This window comes from Lepisosteus oculatus, chromosome 3 (assembly GCF_040954835.1).
Source record: "Lepisosteus oculatus isolate fLepOcu1 chromosome 3, fLepOcu1.hap2, whole genome shotgun sequence".
Taxonomy (NCBI): Eukaryota; Metazoa; Chordata; class Actinopteri; order Semionotiformes; family Lepisosteidae; genus Lepisosteus; species Lepisosteus oculatus.
In genome coordinates this window covers 39,862,110-39,881,041 of record NC_090698.1, presented here as the reverse complement: position 1 = coordinate 39,881,041, position 18,932 = coordinate 39,862,110, and the positions used below count along the sequence as shown (strand labels likewise).

Below are 18,932 nucleotides of genomic sequence, written 5' to 3'. Positions count from 1 at the left end.
TTTTTCAAATGTGCACCTAGTCTACGGCATTTATTCTTGTTCTATATAATAAAATGGTTAATTTGCATAAACACCTAATTTGCTTTGAAACCCTGAAATATTTTTAATCTTATATTTGAGTTTTGATTCCTTCTGTGTTTTGTGATCTGTTTCAGAGTGTACAATGCTGTTGCTCAGAATCACCTTTTCTCCCTGAAAACAGAGGACCTTTCTGCCACACTTCCTTCTGTTCAAGACATACAACAATCCTACAACAAATTCAAACAGTACTTTCTAATTGGTAGGTAGCCTTTACCTTACCCTTGTACCAGCTCTTATCTTTGAGGTATGCTGGTGTCAGGCCTCGTTCATTATAGAAAGCTACAAAAGCAATTAAACATAAAATGTGCATCATTAAAGCAAATGAACAAAATATATTTCAGCATTCCTGAGAAAAGAGAGATGTGCTGTAAAAATGATCAGTGTCTGATTAGTTTGTGTAAACAGTACACACTGGCTCATCTCTGTTCTACAGACTATCTAATAATACGTACATACAGCAATTATTGATATATACTGCCATAGCAAAAAACAAAATAGTCTATGACCTGAAATTTAAAATAACCATATTACAAAATAATATTACATAATGAACTGCAGGGTCAGATAATTTCAGAGTAGGTGATGATGTGGAAAGGACAGGATTTATGTGTGTATTTGCATTTAATGTACTGCCAGAAATTAGGAAACACTTAACCTCCAGTGGCAATTACAGTAGTAATAAATACAAATATAGAATATAATGTGGAAGGTTTAATTTCCTATAAGCATTTAATATAGTTCCTAAAAAAGATCAATTCTTAAATTATGGATGGTAGACATTCTAGGTAATACAAGTATGTGGATGAGAATGTGTTAAAAGAAAATAAATTTCAGATTTTAGACTGGTTTTACCCATTATTGAAATATATTTCAATTAATAATTTATATAAATTATCTGGAGTCTGGTATTCCTAGTACACTAGTCTAATTTGAATTGTTACATGTTCTGTAGGACGAAAAGCATAAACTAAATATAAGATGGAAAATTCCATCTTGTGGAAAAGATGTTGGTGACTGTGATGTCATTTTCATCTTGAAGCAATAAAAACACGAACAAGGTGCGAATATTTAGTTAAAAAATATAAATTAACATCATAGGGTGTTATATTACCCTAACTACATAACAATGCATTAACTAGTAAGATCTCATTTTGTCCACAGAAGAGCAACCAGATACACTCCTTTAAATGAGTTAAATTAAACTTATTGTTAACACTAAATACTGGTGGGACCTGATTCAAGTAAGAACAATTAGTCAAAGTTAATCCAGTAGACTTCTGAATCAGAGGACACATGGAAAACTCAGGGAAGGGCATTTAAGCTGATAACAGGAGGCCCTTTTTCACACAAGATCTGGAATAAGTTCAAATGTTCATGGGCATATGGAAGCACTCAACAAAAAGCAGTTGAAACAGTTCAGCACTAAATGAGGTTAGAGATTCAGTAGTGACTTGCAGCCTGAATTGCTTTTCCTTTTCATTTGTATTCACCAACCAATTAATGCAGAGACATATATAAGAGCCAAATGTCCGTGAGCTTGGCCAGTGGCATGAACCATGAGTATCTTGATAGTGGAGGAGAATGTGAAAGACAGCAAGAGCAGACGGTATTTGTTGTGATTAGAAAACAAGATTAGAAGTATTTAGGATGCTAAATGTCAAGAGATGTTAGGCTTGCTGGAGATGAGGCAGGAAGATTAGGAATAGTAGGAAAAGGAAACCTGACATTTAGAACACCTGCCTGGATCTGAACCCAAGTCGGGCTACAGGTGGCACATCTGCAAGTGGAAGGGCCAAAGTGTGACTGAGAGAACTAGGGCTGCCGCTTAGAGTGAATGTACAGATAGGACACTAAACCACTGAGGAACCAGTAAGAAGAAAAACAAACAAAACATAAGGAAGGAGTCCTACTTTTCCAAAAAGTAACGCAGATACCTGCTGGATTTGTAGTACCGAAGTACTGTAGAGACTGAAGGGGTCAGAACAACACAGATCACAAAGCATAGCTTATTGATGTGTGGGGGTTTAAAATGGAATCCAAGTTAAAAAGGATGCATGGACACCTTAGAAGACAAATTAGAAGAGAGCATAAACTGTCAATTCAAAATCATGCTCGGACCACCGAGACAGTGAGATAGATACCTGAACAAAGCAGTTGAAGAGAAACTACTAGACTTTGAAGAATATTATGATCTAGAAAGATCTTAGAAACTGTGGAATGGAAAAAGAAGGAAAAAACAGCAGGAACAAAGGTTGTCAAATGTAGCAGTTGAAGAGGGATCATGCAAAGTGATGGATGCCCGCAGAGGTGTGAGCTGAATGTATATAAATCCATCAGTCAGTCTTAAAGCTGTAAAGGGAAAACAACATAGGCTTGCCTCTGTTTGGGTTGTTTCTCAAACATGGACAACATTTATATTTATTTTTAAGTTTATAATGTATTTCTAGCAGTCAATTTAAATAAAACTATCTGAACACCGAAACTGGAAATGGCAGAATAGAGGTATTGTTACTGTCCAGTTGAAGTCGTGGAAGTGAAGATTCTGGGTTTTAAGGCTTACTGTCCCAGAGGAGTCTGGTAATCCACATTGTGATCAAATTCTCTGTAGAGTTTGCTCTTGGCATCCTCTAAAGGAAAGATAATACAAATGTAGTGTTGAGTGAATTTAAAATGCAGATGGTGAAGATTCGAACAGAAGGAACTGGCAGTATCTCTTGGAGAGCAGCAAGCGTGGTAGGGGTGTGGACACGACAGTGTTAGGAATGTAAACCAAATAACATTGGGGAAAAAGTGAGAAAGAGACCGATATTTATGTAACCAAGGTTATGTTAAGTGTCTGTCTTCTCATAAACTTGCTGTATGTGTGTACTCTGTACACATGTGAATATGTGGGTTTCACAGAATGAGTTGTGCCTGAGAACTGCCTGGAACAGTCAAGGCACATAGTTTGGGAACCCCTGCTTTAGACAATAGGATGCTGTTGTAGTGCTGCTTGTTTAATGCCTTCTAATTCTATTATTCTAAATACATTTAATTGAAAATGCGTGACTTACTCCACTGTTTGGCAACAGCCTTAGTGAAGCAAAAATGCTGTAACTGGCATTAAACGAAAAAACTAGGGGCTTATTATGTCTTTTCTGCCTCTTGAGGAACAACAAATGTCAGTATTTTGCTCCTCGTGGCTGCCGAGCCACCATGTACAATTTATAGTATCACAAGTTAGACTGGAACCATCATCACAACCTATGCACTGTTCTCATATTTATGCGACAGTGTCATTTGCAAGGATGCATGCTTAGAATTCAATGGGATATTGAAATGTAATGTACAAAATGATGATGCACATCCAATCTAATTTACCTCCACAGTTTAAATAGGGACATACAAGGCAACTTAGGCATTTAATGGGTCTTACTATAAATTCCTAAACATATTCACATAGACCTCTTACATTGTAATGCATAATAGGTTAATTGCCTGGAACAAGTTTTATGGTATGTGAACATAAGCCTTTGGGGTATCTCCTAATCTGACAAAGTGGTGGATTATAACCTGTGAAAAGAACTTTGATACAGTGCGTTTGCTGTGAGTGCTCAGGAGAAAGTTAAATAAGAAACTAAACATGTTGTGGGAATGATTGTGAAATATAATTATGTAAGCTGTAAAGGATCTAATTTCATCACCTGTTCTTTTCTTTTTAAATAAGAAAAAATTCTGACCAGATGCTTGTTCACTTTTGCAGTTGCCAATTTACATTTACCTTTTTAATTGGGGTTATGGTGAAAATGACATCACTGCATTTTTTTATACAGATAATATTACTGAATTTTGGATGTCAGATATGAAATGGCTTTCTTCTTTGGAAAATTCTGGATGGTTAGACCATATCAGGTTAGTTTTTAAAAAATAAAAGTTTTAAAATATATGCATGAATGATTCGTTGATTACAGTATGTTACTAATAAGTCAGTTCAAACTTAAATGAACAGATCTACTGTATGTTCCCGATTGCAGACAGTGTCTTACAAAAGCAGTGGAGATAGTAGAGTGCTTGGAAAAAGAAAACACAAATGTTCTTATGATGGGTAAGTGTACAGATTTTGGATTTTATTGATCAAAATATCAGAATGGTAGTATTTTATTTCAGGTTGTATAGTATTCGAGTACAACTTCATACTGCATGTTTTTCAATGACTACGAAAATTCATATTAATTTAGTGGCATAAATCTGTACCTTTTTCCATTTTTGTATTCATATTACCTTTTGTACCTTTTGTTTAATTGATGAGCATCTGGTTATTAAATTGAATTGCTTGTTTAACATTGATACAGTGCAACACTTGTTGGTTTTGCTCTGCTGCAGAGGAGGATGGTTCTGACCTTAGCTGCATAATCACCAGCCTGGTACAGCTGATGATGGATCCCTTTTTCAGAACTCTCTCAGGTTTCCAGAGTTTAGTGCAGAAGGAATGGGTGGCTGGCTGCCACAGCTTTCTCGATCGCTGCAACCATCTTCACCAGAGGGACAAGGAGGTACGTCAGGCCAACAAGTGTGGGGTTGGTTGTATCTTGGGATACAGCTTCTATCTTGTACAACACTGAGATACATAGATCTTGACAGTTGGAAATACTAACTGGCCTACACTAAAGTGTATTAGTCTCAGCAGTCCTCTATATCAGGGGTTCCCAATCACAGTCCTTGGAGGCCCACACACCTGCAGGTTTTCATTTCCGCTAAGTTTAATTACCTAATTGCAGCCTAATTAAACAAACAAGATGCTTGATTGGAACACTTGCAATTTTCTTTCTACTGAAAAGTGGGATTTTGTAAATTATTACATTTAAATAAGTAAAAATGAAGAAATGTAAACCATCACAGTTCAAAGTAATCCAGTTATGTCGATTAAAAGCTCAGCTGTGTACCTGAGAGCTTGGCTGGAGCAAAAAACAACAGGCGTTTGTGATCCTCCAGGACCAGGAGTGGGGAAACCCCCCGTTCTACATGGTGAGCAGCACCTTTGTGCAGTTGGGCAGGGTAGCGAGTGACATCGTCACTTGTACAAAGTTTTCTAAACACATATATCCATCATTCTGATTCATCTGTTATTTCTTTTTTGTTTTGTGCTCTAACTGCATCTTCTGACATGAAGAAATCTTTGGCTCATGTAATGGGACCCTCTTGCTGGGCGACCATAGGACCAGCTATCTTAGAGCCTCCTTCTGCTGCCACTCTTATTCTACACGTTTAAACTTAAAGGGAAACTACAGTCCCAATTTCTCAGACCAGTTATTAAATCTCAGTAACAAAATACATTCATTGACATGAATTACTAATGACGTAATGACTAGTGCAATGTGATGTACGAGAGAATAAATACAGGTTGTGCAGGAAACGTTTCACCACAGAAATGTTCCAATGTGATCTGCAGGCAGAGTTAACAAATACGTCTCGAAATCAAAAGCAATATTTCTGTTTGATTTAAAGAGATGTATTCACAAGCCTGTTTGTTTACAAAGGCCTCAACACGTCACCGAATGTTTTGTTGCCTCGTTCTAAATTGTAGAACGTGGGTCTGCTCATACCTGGAAATTGTCTATTTTGTGATGTAAATTGGAGGTTTTACAAGTCACTGTATACATTTTACTTTTATTATGGTTTGAAATGCACTCATCAATACTGATTCTTTCTAACCCCAAAATATGAAAATAGCAGTTCCCCTTTAAAGTACCAAAGACCTTCTGCAGCAAAACTGAAAAAGTTGTTTATTTTCCCTTTAAGAGACTCTAGTAGTTACTATGAGGAAATAAAGTATCACATTTTTCCTGTTTACTCTAAACAGCTATTTTGTTTTACCCATCAGATGTATGACACTCCTTTGTGCTACAAACTTAAATCTTGATTTGTATGTTTCAACCAGATGATGGAATAAAGTCTTATTTTGATTTCTTTCAGAAAATGATTTTTCACTCTTCTGACACACAATTCACACTCCATGAGTCATTAAAATAATTAAATGGACTGTTATTTTATGTTTTTAAAATATGATTTTTTTTTAATAGTCCTACATTATTATACAGGTTGTTTAATAGGTGTTATGTTCTTAACACAACATGTACTTTTTAATCTCTTTTCAGTCACAGTCTCCTGTTTTCCTGTTGTTTTTGGAGTGTGTCTGGCAGTTACTGCAACAACATACTCCAGCATTTCAGTTTTCTGAAACCTACTTGACTGTCCTGTCAGATAGTATCCATGTTCCTCTCTTCAGCACATTCCTCTTCAACTCTCTGTGCCAGAAGGACTCTGCCATGAAGGTAAGAAGAGCTAAAAGTTAATATCCTTAAAACTGATGTTCCAGACAGAGCTGGATTACCAACATTAATAAATCCATTTTCTCACCCATTTGAAGTACCATGCTACTTTACTTATTCATCTTCAGAGAAATACAGCTTTCAGCAAGAATTTAAGCAGTCTCATTCGAAGTTAATGTGCAAACCATCATAAGACTTAGGTTATTAAGCTAAAATCAACCTTGGCATAGCAGAACATTATTCTTTTCTGTGATGACTCATGATGCAGTTTGGAAAATGATGGAGGAAACATGGTCTTCAATGTGGCATTTGAAATAAATTCATATAGGTGTTTCAACCTTTTGTTATATGAATGGGGCAATCATGGGTGACTATACTCAGATCCAAATGATGGGTAGAAAGATGTGATTCTTTTTTGCAACATCTGTTGGTGCAAATATTTTAGCAGACTTGTTTAGCTAGCCTGGCCAACTGCTTTTACAGAGAAAGATAGTAAAATGGATAGGCCATCAAGGCTGTTTGTGATCAATGCCATTCAGCATGACTGAGATGCGCTTTAAAAAATGGAAATAAATTTACAGCTGGCTAAAATCCTGAAAAAAACATTCCCCTCCTTATCAGCTCTTGGATTTTTAACATACCCTACTATTATTGGGTTGAATGTGTAGCTCAGGGTGATGAGTGTTTTAATGCCACTGTTGAAATAAAAAAGTGGTGATCCTATTTTGTCCTTAATTAGGGCCCCTTTCCCATTTGACAGTAAGTTAAAGTTGTTGTTGTTTTGATTCTAGAATTAATTTAATGTTCTAGAATCCAGGCCTTTATAAGGTATCAGAGACGTTTCACATTGTGTTTTGAGAGCATATCTGTATGATTTATGGAATCATCTATGGTGAACATGGTTTGGTTGTTGGGTGTCCAACAAACACTGTGATTGTTTTTAACGAAAAGTCCAAGCCTTATGGGAAAACAAAAAGTTTGCCCCTTGAGCATTTTAGAATAAAAGAAATTGCCCATAACCCAGAATGACTGATGCACATCTATTGCAAGAATAACCTAGTTGTACATTGACAATGGAGCAAAATTCTGGATTCTACAGAATAGTCTGTGATCCGACATGAAATCCAGAGCTAACCGAAAAGTTCTGATGGGTCCTGAAAGCTGGTAAGCACAGAACTCTTCAGCACAGAATACACCAGATACAAGTTTTCCATCTTTTATGTACCCCAGCTCACGGAGAGGCAAATACTAGACAAATCTTTAACACTATCATACTGCTATATATAGCAGAAAAACAAATCTTCTGGAATTGGTGGTATGCCAAAATACAATAAAAGTACAAGAAAAATGTTACGAAAAGATGTATATCGCCTTCATAGACCTCACCATGGCACTGTAAGCCCCGACAGCCTGAGAAGATTCTTCAGAAGTCTACATATCTGCCCAAATTCCTAGCCATCATCCAGTAAATGAATGCAACAGAACAGGGTCAATAAAACAGTGATGGCTTTTTTTGTCATTAAGTAATAAAAAAGAGGGCTATGTGCCCATTTGAATTCTTCTGACAGTTTTCTTCAATGTGATGCTGGAAGAAGTAACCTTATAACTCAAAGACAACCTAACAGCTCGTCCATGAACTACCGTTTGTGGACATTTCAGTCCTGAGGGATTATACTCGGAGCAGAGCTTTCCAACTTCACAGTCACCCTAAGGAAAACATGAAATTATGCACCTGCCAGTGCTGTGGCAGAACTGCAAACCACCCACAAATTAGCCATTGAGGGAACAAAGTTGAGTGGTTCACATACCTGGACAGCTTTACTTCAGTGATTTAAGATACAGGTACTGTAGAAGTAGGTACTGAAGTTTTACTTTTTGTCCTGTATGCTGCATTCTTCACTTACTGTTATCATCCTGAACATCAGCTGCAAGAACTGGTCGGCAATGTGGAGAAACAAGCCAATGTCAGCAGCTGAGAAACCAGTCTTTGGGGAATCCAGATGTGTTGGGCATGAAATGTAAAGTGGATGGCCAACTGCTGTCTTCCTAAGATTATTCTAAAAAACTCCTATAAGCACTCACTGAATGTCTAATTGCGTTTGACCTCTATTCTTGAAAAATACAAGCAGCAGTGACCCCTGGTGACAGTATGTGCAAAGCCTGTTTTCAAAGCCATTACAGAACCAGACTAGAAGAGAAGCTGGAATTAACCAGCTCTCTTTGTCTGCAGCCAACAATATACAGTGCCTTGCGAAAGTATTCGGCCCCCTTGAACTTTTCAACCTTTTGCCACATTTCAGGCTTCAAACATAAAGATATAATTTTTTTATTTTATGTGAAGAATCACCAACAAGTGGGACACAATTGTGAAGTGGAACGAAATCTATTGGATTTTTGAAACTTTTTTAACTAATAAAAAAATGAAAAGTGGGGCGTGCAAAATTATTCGGCCCCTTTACTTTCAGTGCAGCAAACTCACTCCAGAAGTTCAGCGAGGATCTCTGAATGATCCAATGTTGTCCTAAATGACTGATGGTGATAAATAGAATCCACCTGTGTGTAATCAAGTCTCTGTTTAAATGCACCTGCTCTGTGATAGTCTCAAGGTTCTGTTGAAAGCGCAGAGAGCATCATGAAGACCAAGGAACACACCAGGCAGGTCCGTAATACTGTTGTGGAGAAGTTTAAAGCCGGATTTGGATACAAAAAGATTTCCCAAGCTTCAAACATCCCAAGGAGCACTGTGCAAGCGATCATCTTGAAATGGAAGGAGTATCAGACCACTGCAAATCTACCAAGACCTGGCCGTCCCTCTAAACTTTCAGCTCAGACAAGGAGAAGACTGATCAGAGATGCAGCCAAGAGGCCCATGATCACTCTGGATGAACTGCAGAGAACTACAGCTGAGGTGGGAGAGTCTGTCCATAGGACAACAATCAGTCTTACACTGCACAAATCTGGCCTTTATGGAAGAGTGGCAAGAAGAAAGCCATTTCTCAAAGATATCCCTAAAAAGTCTCGTCTAAAGTTTGCCACAAGCCACCTGGGAGACACCCCAAACATGTGGAAGAAGGTGCTCTGGTCAGATGAAACCAAAATCGAACTTTTTGGCCACAATGCAAAACGATATGTTTGGCGTAAAAGCAACACAGCTCATCACCCTCAACACACCATCCCCACTGTCAAACATGGTGGTGGCAGCATCATGGTTTGGGCCTGCTTTTCTTCAGCAGGGACAGGGAAGATGGTTAAAATTGAGGGGAAGATGGATGCAGCCAAATACAGGACCATTCTGGATGAAAACCTGTTGGAGTCTGCAAAAGACCTGAAACTGGGACGGAGATTTATCTTCCAACAAGACAATGATCCCAAACATACAGCAAAATCTACAAAGGAATGGTTCACAAATAAACGTATCCAGGTGTTTGAATGGCCAAGTCAAAGTCCAGACCTGAATCCAATCGAGAATCTGTGGAAAGAGCTGAAAACTGCTGTTCACAAACGCTCTCCATCCAACCTCACTGAGCTCGAGCTGTTTTGCAAGGAAGAATGGGCAAGATTTTCAGTCTCTCGATGTGCAAAACTGATAGAGACATACCCCAAGCGACTTGCAGCTGTAATCGCAGCAAAAGGTGGCTCTACAAAGTATTAACGCAAGGGGGCCGAATAATTTTGCACGCCCCACTTTTCATTTTTTTATTAGTTAAAAAAGTTTCAAAAATCCAATAGATTTCGTTCCACTTCACAATTGTGTCCCACTTTTTGGTGATTCTTCACATAAAATAAAAAATTTATATCTTTATGTTTGAAGCCTGAAATGTGGCAAAAGGTTGAAAAGTTCAAGGGGGCCGAATACTTTCGCAAGGCACTGTAAGTGTAGTCACTGCTGTCCAGCTTCCTGTGCTGCCTTCTCAAATCTTTAGCCATTAGCAAGCCTTCAGTCAGCAGGGACATTTACCTTCATAACAGCTTTTCTGTTTCATTGAGTTTCTTGGACATTGGCATACTTTCAGTATTTTATTTGTAAATGTGGAATTTGTTGTATCTGTGTCCGGAATGTAAATGTATAATGTTAACTTGAATGTGAAAACTGTGTTTTAAAAGTTTTGTCACTTAATTATTAATTAACCAGCTTTTGGTTACATACCTTAGTTAAGGTTCCAAGCAATAGATAGAAGTCTTTACAGTTGTAAGGATTTTAATTATGCGGCAGTGACTGGAAAAATATTCCAATTTTGAGGATCATTTTCTTTCTGGTTTTGGAACAGCTGCTGTTCAAAGACTGTATAGTCTTGACAGAAATTCAAATCCTTGAATTTCTGTCAAAACCATGATAGTGGCCTAAGGTGTTTTCAAAACACCTTTCAAACTCTTGTGAACTGCCACATCACCTGAATTGAAAATTGGCACACTTCAACAACAGCCAAAGACTTGCACCTGAAATGATTTTAATTTTTATGCTGACTGCACGTCATAAAGTTGTGTGAAATATGGCCCATTAAGCAAACTAATTCTGCTCAAACACTGTGGGGTCTGTTAACTCCAAGTTTTCAAGGTGTCACTCTGGTGTCAACATGATGAATATCATAGACTGCAGATGGCCACCTGGCTGCTTTTTTATTTCATTATTGATATGTGTTTTGTAGTACTACTGTAGTTCCTGCTGTAAAAAATGCACTTGCCCAATTCCTTTCAAATATGGTTACATTTCTCTCTGGGAAGAATGCCATTATTATCTGATGCACTTCCGTTCCTGAGTATGTTGAGATGCCTCTGCACATTGGAAGACATTTTGTTCTGACACTTCAAGGTGTTTCTGTCTTGGCAGCCACTACACAACACTCAATGATATGAAAGTGATCAGATTTAATTAATGTGTAGAGCTGCTTAGAATTCTCACCTAAAAATCTGTTGTAATAAATTTTCCACCTATAGCACATCCTCAGATGGGAGCTGTTATGCAAAAGGCACCTGTTAAGGACTTATTGATCAGTTAATTCCAAATGTAGTAGTTTCTGGTGACCCCCTGGACATACCAGTGTTGACAGGCCGCCAAGTGTTTATAGAGTTCAAACTGCCATTACACTGACTGACATTACACAGGTTTTCATTACACCTACTGCAGATCTGCTTCAGAACTGCATCCCACAGGCTGCCGAAATATTGCACATGTCCAGACCAAGTCACCATGTGCTAGATGAAACACTATGTGATGTTAACTGTTCTACAAAAGCTGTTTAGCCAATTAACTTTGACAAGCTTGAATTAAGTTTGACAGGTGTCATTCTAATGACACTGCAATGACAATATAGTGAAAGTTCCCGTCAACCACATTTTCTTTCACCAGTTAATACATATCTACATTGATCTTTCTTAAAAATGTCTCCACAACTGCTATTTTTTTCTCAAGATTCTGACTGTCACTGATTTAGATTCCTGTATGTGACTTCAGACTTGCATTTTGCATATTGCAACCCACAGTTTTAACACTCACAATGAGTCATCGCACACTCGGCAAAACACTCCCCATACTGCTAACTACTCTCCAGAAATTGTTTGGCCAATCAGCTGTAAACATAAGATAAGATCACTTTATTGGCCATATACAATTTCTTGTATGAGGAATTACATGAGACAGGGAGAGAAGCTTGGGGTCAGAGCTCAGGTTCAGCCATTTATACGGCTGGAGCAGTCGGTGTTAAGGGCCTTGCTCAGGGGCCCAACAGAGTAGGATTCCTCTGCTGGTTGCGAGATATGAACCGACAACTTTCCAGCCACAGGCACAGAGTCACCGCACTGCCCCCATGATAGGTATCATTCTAGTTTTCCCTTAATGTACTTGCAGTCCACTCTCTCTGTCAAAGTAGCGGGTATGGATCCTGGTTGTAGTGGTTAAAATGCTCCCTTGAGTAATGAGGGAAAAGTGTTCCTGGAAATCTAGTGCTTCATAAAATCTTAGATTTAAGTTGCTCTGTATAATGTCTACAGTTTCACTATTGTGCAGTTACAGAAGAAAACACATCTCCCATCAAATGATCAAACATAAAATGGAAAAGCTGCCTTGAGAAATAACTGGAAGCAATAACCTTTTGGTAAAACAACTACATATTAATGACTGCTCTACTAAATGTTTAACGCTGAAAAGTTACAATCTTTAACTGCTGTCACACTTAGTGATTTTTTTTCCTCAAGTATTCCATTAAAATGAATAGCTTTTTAAGTGCCATACACTCAAGATACATTATACAGGCCTTTTCTGTAAATCAACAGAAAAAAATGAAAACTGTCAACGACAGTTTACTGACTATATGATTGTATTTGGAAATTGTTTTTTTTTTTCATGTAAGCGCAATCATTTATCTGGACTTCTCTACTAAAGTTTTGGACATTTTTTTAAACTTTCCATTGGATGCTGCTGTGCAGCCTGTGAATGAATACTTGCTTATTTTAAGGCTAATTTGTCTATGTTGTGCAGATGTTTGGAGTGAGCTGCCTGGCAAACCCTGCTTGCCAGTTTACAGTCTCTGCTTGTTTTGGCAGTTTGAGTCTCCAGAAGCACAAAGGAACCCCTTGACATTTCCCACAGTATGGGATTGGTCACTGCAGTTTGATTGCAAAGCCCAGGATTTCTTCACTAACCCTCTTTATGTGGAGAAGCCAAAGCAAGAGAAAGCATCTAGGAAAACGCATCGCCCGAAGGTAAATGTTACAACAATAATGTGTGTTTTTCAGGAATCCAGTCAGGTTGACTTAATGTAGTAGTGCGCCATAGGAGCATTACAGTGAAGTTCTGATTTTGTTTAAATCACTAATTTATTGCTTAGTGTTTGTATAAAGGTCCAGCTTAATCAAATTTGATCTAAATAAATAAGAATAATCTGCCCTTCTACATTAAGTATGTGTATCTCAAATCTTTAATTACTTTCACTAATATATTTGTCATTACTAAATACAGTATCTTGTACTGTATATATTTCTGACTGCTACACTTTAGTACATCTGTGGTTAGAAACTTAAAATTGCAGTGAAAATAAGCAGTAGTGCTAAACATTTTAATGAGTGTTATTTGGCTCAGTTCCTTTAGATTACTCTGTTTTTTCCTTTATTTTTCAAATAATGTTTAGTATACCGTAACACTTTGGAAGCTAAATGTTTATTTTGAGGGATTTTCAAACATTTTCCAAGTGTGGCAGACAGAGCATACGTTTCCCATTATACTTCCCCCCCGAATCAGAAGCCACTCAGCAAAACTGAGGATATAACCTCTACTTGTAAATTCAGGGAGGATAACTTTACTTTAGACTGATGCTGCAATCCTTTTACAGTCTCTCCAGCAGTGAAACAGAAGTCAGGCCCATTGGGGTGTTCATGTCTGCAGTGTGATTCTTCAGGAACACTCTGCACTGTTCAGATACCATCCTGATCACTGCTAATACCTCCTCTGTTCTCCAAATCAGAGACTCTAGTGTTCCTTGTTAAAACATGAGTTAGAGAATCTGATCTACTCAGGGGAGCTAGCTATTGCCCAGCAGCACGTAAAAGGCTCCTAATATCCTGCTGCTCTGCATACAGTATACTTCAATATTGTTAGTAGTAAGTAGTTAAGTTGTATTTTTAAATGACAGGACTTTTCAGCCTGGGATTTTTAAATCCAGTTTAGGGAGCCTGCTGAAATAGGGAAACTACATCGCTACATCTCTAGATCTAGTAACTCTGCATCTGCTGTGACCATTTGAATTGGGCTTTTGGTCTTTGTTTTGCTTGTGACATTTTATTAATAGTAGCACTATTTGGTTTGAATAGTTTTTATAACAGAATCTCTTTAGACAAGATTTGAAAGTATGTACTGGAACTCCAGACACCACTGGTGGACTTTAATTCCTTGCTTCTGATTATTAAAAATCCTTTGCCCTGTCTGAGAAATTATGAGAAAATATTCCTGTGAATTGTTTGCACTCTGTTACTCCCTGGTGAGAAATAAAAATGTAATCTCAAAACATGTATTCATAGTGGTTGGATAACAAATGTATGAGCTCTTTAATTCTTTCTCCTTTTGCTTTTGCCTATAAAGCACCAGAGACAACTGTCTTTGCCAGCTACGCCTTTCAAGTCCTCTCCAAGAAGAGGTTTCTTTAAAGAAGAAACTGACAGCCTGAAAAAGATACTGCTAGGAAAGAGGATCACCAAATGGATACATTCCCCTGAGGCATCTGCACTGACAGCCAGAGACTTCTACCAATCATGGCAGAGGAAGCCTCTTGACTACCATGGCCTCCTGCTCCCATGTCTGGATGGTCCTGCCATCAGAGTCTGGATGCAGAGATACCTGCGCTGGATTCCTGACTTGCAGATATTTGGAGGAGGCTCAGTGTCCATCATGACCAAAATCTGGGATCTAGTAACTGAGATCCAGGTCCTGCGGGATGAGTTAGACTGGTGTACTTCTAACTTGCAATTCAGCAACCAGAAGAGAGAGGTGTGCCCTAAGTTTTCTGCCCGTATGTCCTCCTCTTTTCCATTTTTTTCTTCACACAACAGGTCCTTCAAGCCTGTCATTCCCACAAGCCTTCTCCAGAGCATGATGATTGGGGGGACCTTGGTTGATAAGGAGGATGAAGACACCGAGTTTTTAGGAGTTGTTTAGGACGAACATGTGAATCCTGTGTTATTCAACCATTGTGACAATCGCCTCAATAGGTTTTTATCTCTAAAAGGTGTTATCTATAGGAATTCTTTGTACTGGATATGCAGTTTGTACCCTGCTGTACAGAAATGAGGTTTGAAACCACAGATGCAAGCATTAATATTTTAAATTCATAAAACAAAAAAATCTTAATTTCTAGGCCTTCTTTGCTATACTTTTTCAGAAATAAAGTAAATCTTTGTCTTGATTGTCAACTAAAAGATTTACCAAAAATGTGTCAGTAGAAAATTCAGATATTATTTTAGTAAAAATGGCAGTTCTCTAAGATCAGTAGAATCTTGTATAACCAGGGCTCTCAAACACTGCTCCTGCAGAGCCCCTATCCCAGCTAGTTTTATTGGTAGCCATTAAATCAGAAATGTCTGAAGACCTGGAACAATTTAACTGTAATCTCACAAAGTTGAGTGGTTTTTACAGTAGAGATGGTTTTTACAGTAATTTCAGCACCAATTAAAACAAAACAAGACCCTTAAGACCCTTGTTCCCTAGGGGTCTAAAGTTCCCTTAACAAATTTCTTGATAATATATCAATAACCTACAAGTGTACCTCATCTTAAAAAACAGGTGATTTGGGGTAAGCTACCACCTGTTTGACCAGGATGTTATGATGTTATGACCAGGATAGAGACTCTTGCATTAAACCATTACAAAATACTCCACAATCTCTTAACTGCAACACTTTTTTCAGCATACTTAGTTCAAAGGCAATTTGAAGTCCATCATCCATTTTCTAACTGCTTTGTCAAAATCAGGATCTTGAGGGAGCCTGAGCAACATCCTGGCAAGCAGCGAGAGCAAGGCAGGATACACCCTGGGTGGAAAGCCCGTCCACCTCACAGACACAGACACAGACATGCAGACACTCACACCTGGGCTAACTTTCCTAGAAGCCAATGAATATACCAGTATGTCTTTAGACTCTGTGAGGAAACCGCAGCACCAAGCTAAAACCCATGCGAATGGGGAGAGAACATGCAGATTCCTTGCAGACAGCACTCCAGGTCCAGAATCGAACCCTGGGCCCTAGTGCTGCAAGGCTGCAATGCTAACCTCTGTGCCACTGTGCTGCCCTCCAATTTGAAATGTTTTTTATAACTCTTGGAGATATTCAATTGTTTTCTGGTGCTGACAATCAGGAAAGAAGATAATTGACCAACATGCTTCATTACTACCTTTTTTAACTTTATATGAGCTCTGGTTTTACCTGGTTTTTACCTACATTCTTTCATTAGAAGCAGATATGTTCTCGTCATGTAAGTGTGCAAAGCAAAAGCTGAGCCTAAGTGACATACATTGCAAAGCAGATAAATATATAACCGTGATAAAAAAAAAACATTTTTTTTTTCTTTAAATGTTAACTTGCAGGGAAGAGGCGATCATTGTTGCTTTGAAAGAAGTGGTCTAAGAAGAAATTACACCATATCCACAAACTATTCCATACTTATTTATAATAATGCTTATTTGTAATACTGAATGTAATACTATGTAGAGCGGTTGCAGGCAGCTGCAAGCAGATTAAATTGATGCATAAAACTTTCACCCTTTCCTAAAGTTGTTTTAAGTAAAATAAATCTCTTGACAAACTAGTCCAATCTGTGAGATTTCTTACTGTATAGCATGGATCAAACAAGTATTTACAGTGCATTTAAATATTGTCTAATAAGGTTTTTGATCCTAAAGAAGCTGATAAAGAAGCTTAATGTATTGAGAGTACTTTTTATTTATATAAAGTGTCTTGATTTTCACATCTTTCTTGAATAAATATGAAAATAACGTGGCTGTTGCGTATATTAAATATTAATGTATATTTATGGGAGTTGAAAAAGAAGAAATAGAATAGACTCTCTTCTGCTCCTTTTCCAGTGAATGGAGCTAGAATATAGTGGCTACCTTTTTTACATCCTGTAGTTCCTGTTGTGCCATCTACTGGTTGTTATTGTGAACTGCTAAAATTTAAAGTTAAAGGAGGTAACTTTGTTCAGGAGATTTTAACTGGTGTTCAAACTCAAACATATATTGCAAAAGGAGGTTTAAATAAATTGATATTTGTACCATTTGTCTCCAGCAAACTAAACATTTTGCACTGAATTGTTCCAAATAATGTCTGGTCATTCCCTTGGGTGGAAAATGCCCTCTTAAGAATTGTTTTTATTTTTGTTGTTCATTGTTTCAGGTTTATTTTCATACTCCTCCAAATGTTTACGCTGAAATCTGCAATAAGACTTCAAATCCTCTGGGGTAAATGTTGTAAAAAATACATTTATGGTGTAATGTTACTTTTTTCATATGTAGTAGGAAACACGACATTAGCAGGGAACCAAAGCTTAATTGCCATCTTACTGTCAAAACACTGTACGGAAAATTTCAGCTGTCTTACTACTGGAGGATGCAGCTACCTAATTACCAAGGTTGATGCACTTAATTGCGATGCACAATCAATATTTCTTTAAAGTTGTGGTGTCTTTTTAGCTGATTTTATGTCTGTTACATATTTGTAATTTAATGATGTAGCCTTAATTCTTAGAGCACTGCAACAAAATGAGGATTAAATGTATTTATGTTTGGCACTGGTATTATGACAAAATAAGCTGTTACTCTACATTTTCTTATAGCTCTTTTAATTTTATCTATCTTGTGCCCTGCTGTTCCCTGTCAGACAGTGACACACTGAAATTACTGTTTTATACTGTAAACAGGGATGCAATTAAATGTATTGAAATGTGATCTATATTGAGGAAAGTTACTTCATGATATTGAAGGTGAAGGATATAATTTAACTTAATTTTTTTATTTTAACCGCTGATGTTGAATGCTGTTATTACGTATTTCTGATCTTGAAATTAAAGTGAGAAATTTGTTTTTTTTTCTGTTTCTGTGCATTTGAAACTTAAAAATCCTTTTTGTAATAAATTCTGACCAGTGATTACAGCTATTTATTTTCTTTGTTCAGTTACTTTAAAATTTAAAGCTTATATTTACATTTATTGGACTTTATTTGCAAATGGATTCACGTTTGTATAATGTGGCTTTCGATGTGAATGTTTTTAGAACATTGTAGGATAATTTTTGTAGAAAGAAATTTGTAAAGAGTTAGTATTAAGAGAACACTCAGTTGCACTCAGTGGCTAAAAAATAGGGCTGAAATGTTGAAAATGTTTACAGTTATAGTGTCTTCATTATATTGAAAAACATAATAAAAAAAGAAAGACTAATTAATTTTTCAGCAGGCTTGCATTAGAGTTGGTGTGGTGGCTCTGTGGCTAAGGATCTGTGCCTGTGGCTGGAAGGTTGTCGGTTCATATCTTGTGGCTGGCAGAGGAATCCTACTCCGTTGGGCCCCTGAGCAAGTCCCTTAACCCCAACTGCTCCAGGGGCGCTGTATAAATGGCTGACCCTGCACTCTGATGCCAAGCTTCTCTCTCCCTTTCTGTGTGTCTAATGGAGAGGAAGTTAGGGTATGCAAAAAGACAAATTCCAATTACCTGTACAAGAAATTGTATATGGCCAATGAATTGATCTTATCTTAAAATTGATCTTAGTTTTGATTTTCTGACAGCTAGTCCTTTGTTTTAAAACCTACCTTCTGGAAAGAGATCATGACTAGGGTATAACATGGTGTTGTTAAATCTTTTCTTGTAGGCATAACTCCCACTTTATAGTACTTTTTCAACACCATGGGGAAAATATCCACTTCAAATGTTAATGGATCCTTCAGCTATATTTCCCTAGTGAACATAAAATTTATTGGATCTAATTTCCTTTGTAACACAAAACAAAGTCTTTTCCATTCATCCGTTTTCTGACTGCTTCATCATATTCAGGGTTGAGGGGGGGAGTCG

At 37.5% G+C, this 18,932-nt stretch overlaps 1 protein-coding gene across 1 annotated transcript in view; it reads left to right on the top strand.

The window, feature by feature from the left end:
- Positions 1-18,309, top strand: part of mtmr12 (myotubularin related protein 12) — a 47,291-nt gene extending 28,982 nt beyond the window's left edge. The window contains exons 10-16 of the mRNA XM_006626788.3: positions 156-280; positions 3,894-3,972; positions 4,095-4,165; positions 4,444-4,613; positions 6,216-6,392; positions 12,930-13,088; positions 14,461-18,309. Of these exons, the coding sequence (XP_006626851.2) occupies positions 156-280; positions 3,894-3,972; positions 4,095-4,165; positions 4,444-4,613; positions 6,216-6,392; positions 12,930-13,088; positions 14,461-15,033 (1,354 nt within the window). The 3' untranslated portion in view covers positions 15,034-18,309. The remainder of the gene's footprint in view (positions 1-155; positions 281-3,893; positions 3,973-4,094; positions 4,166-4,443; positions 4,614-6,215; positions 6,393-12,929; positions 13,089-14,460) is intronic.
- The last annotated feature ends 623 nt before the right edge of the window (positions 18,310-18,932 follow it).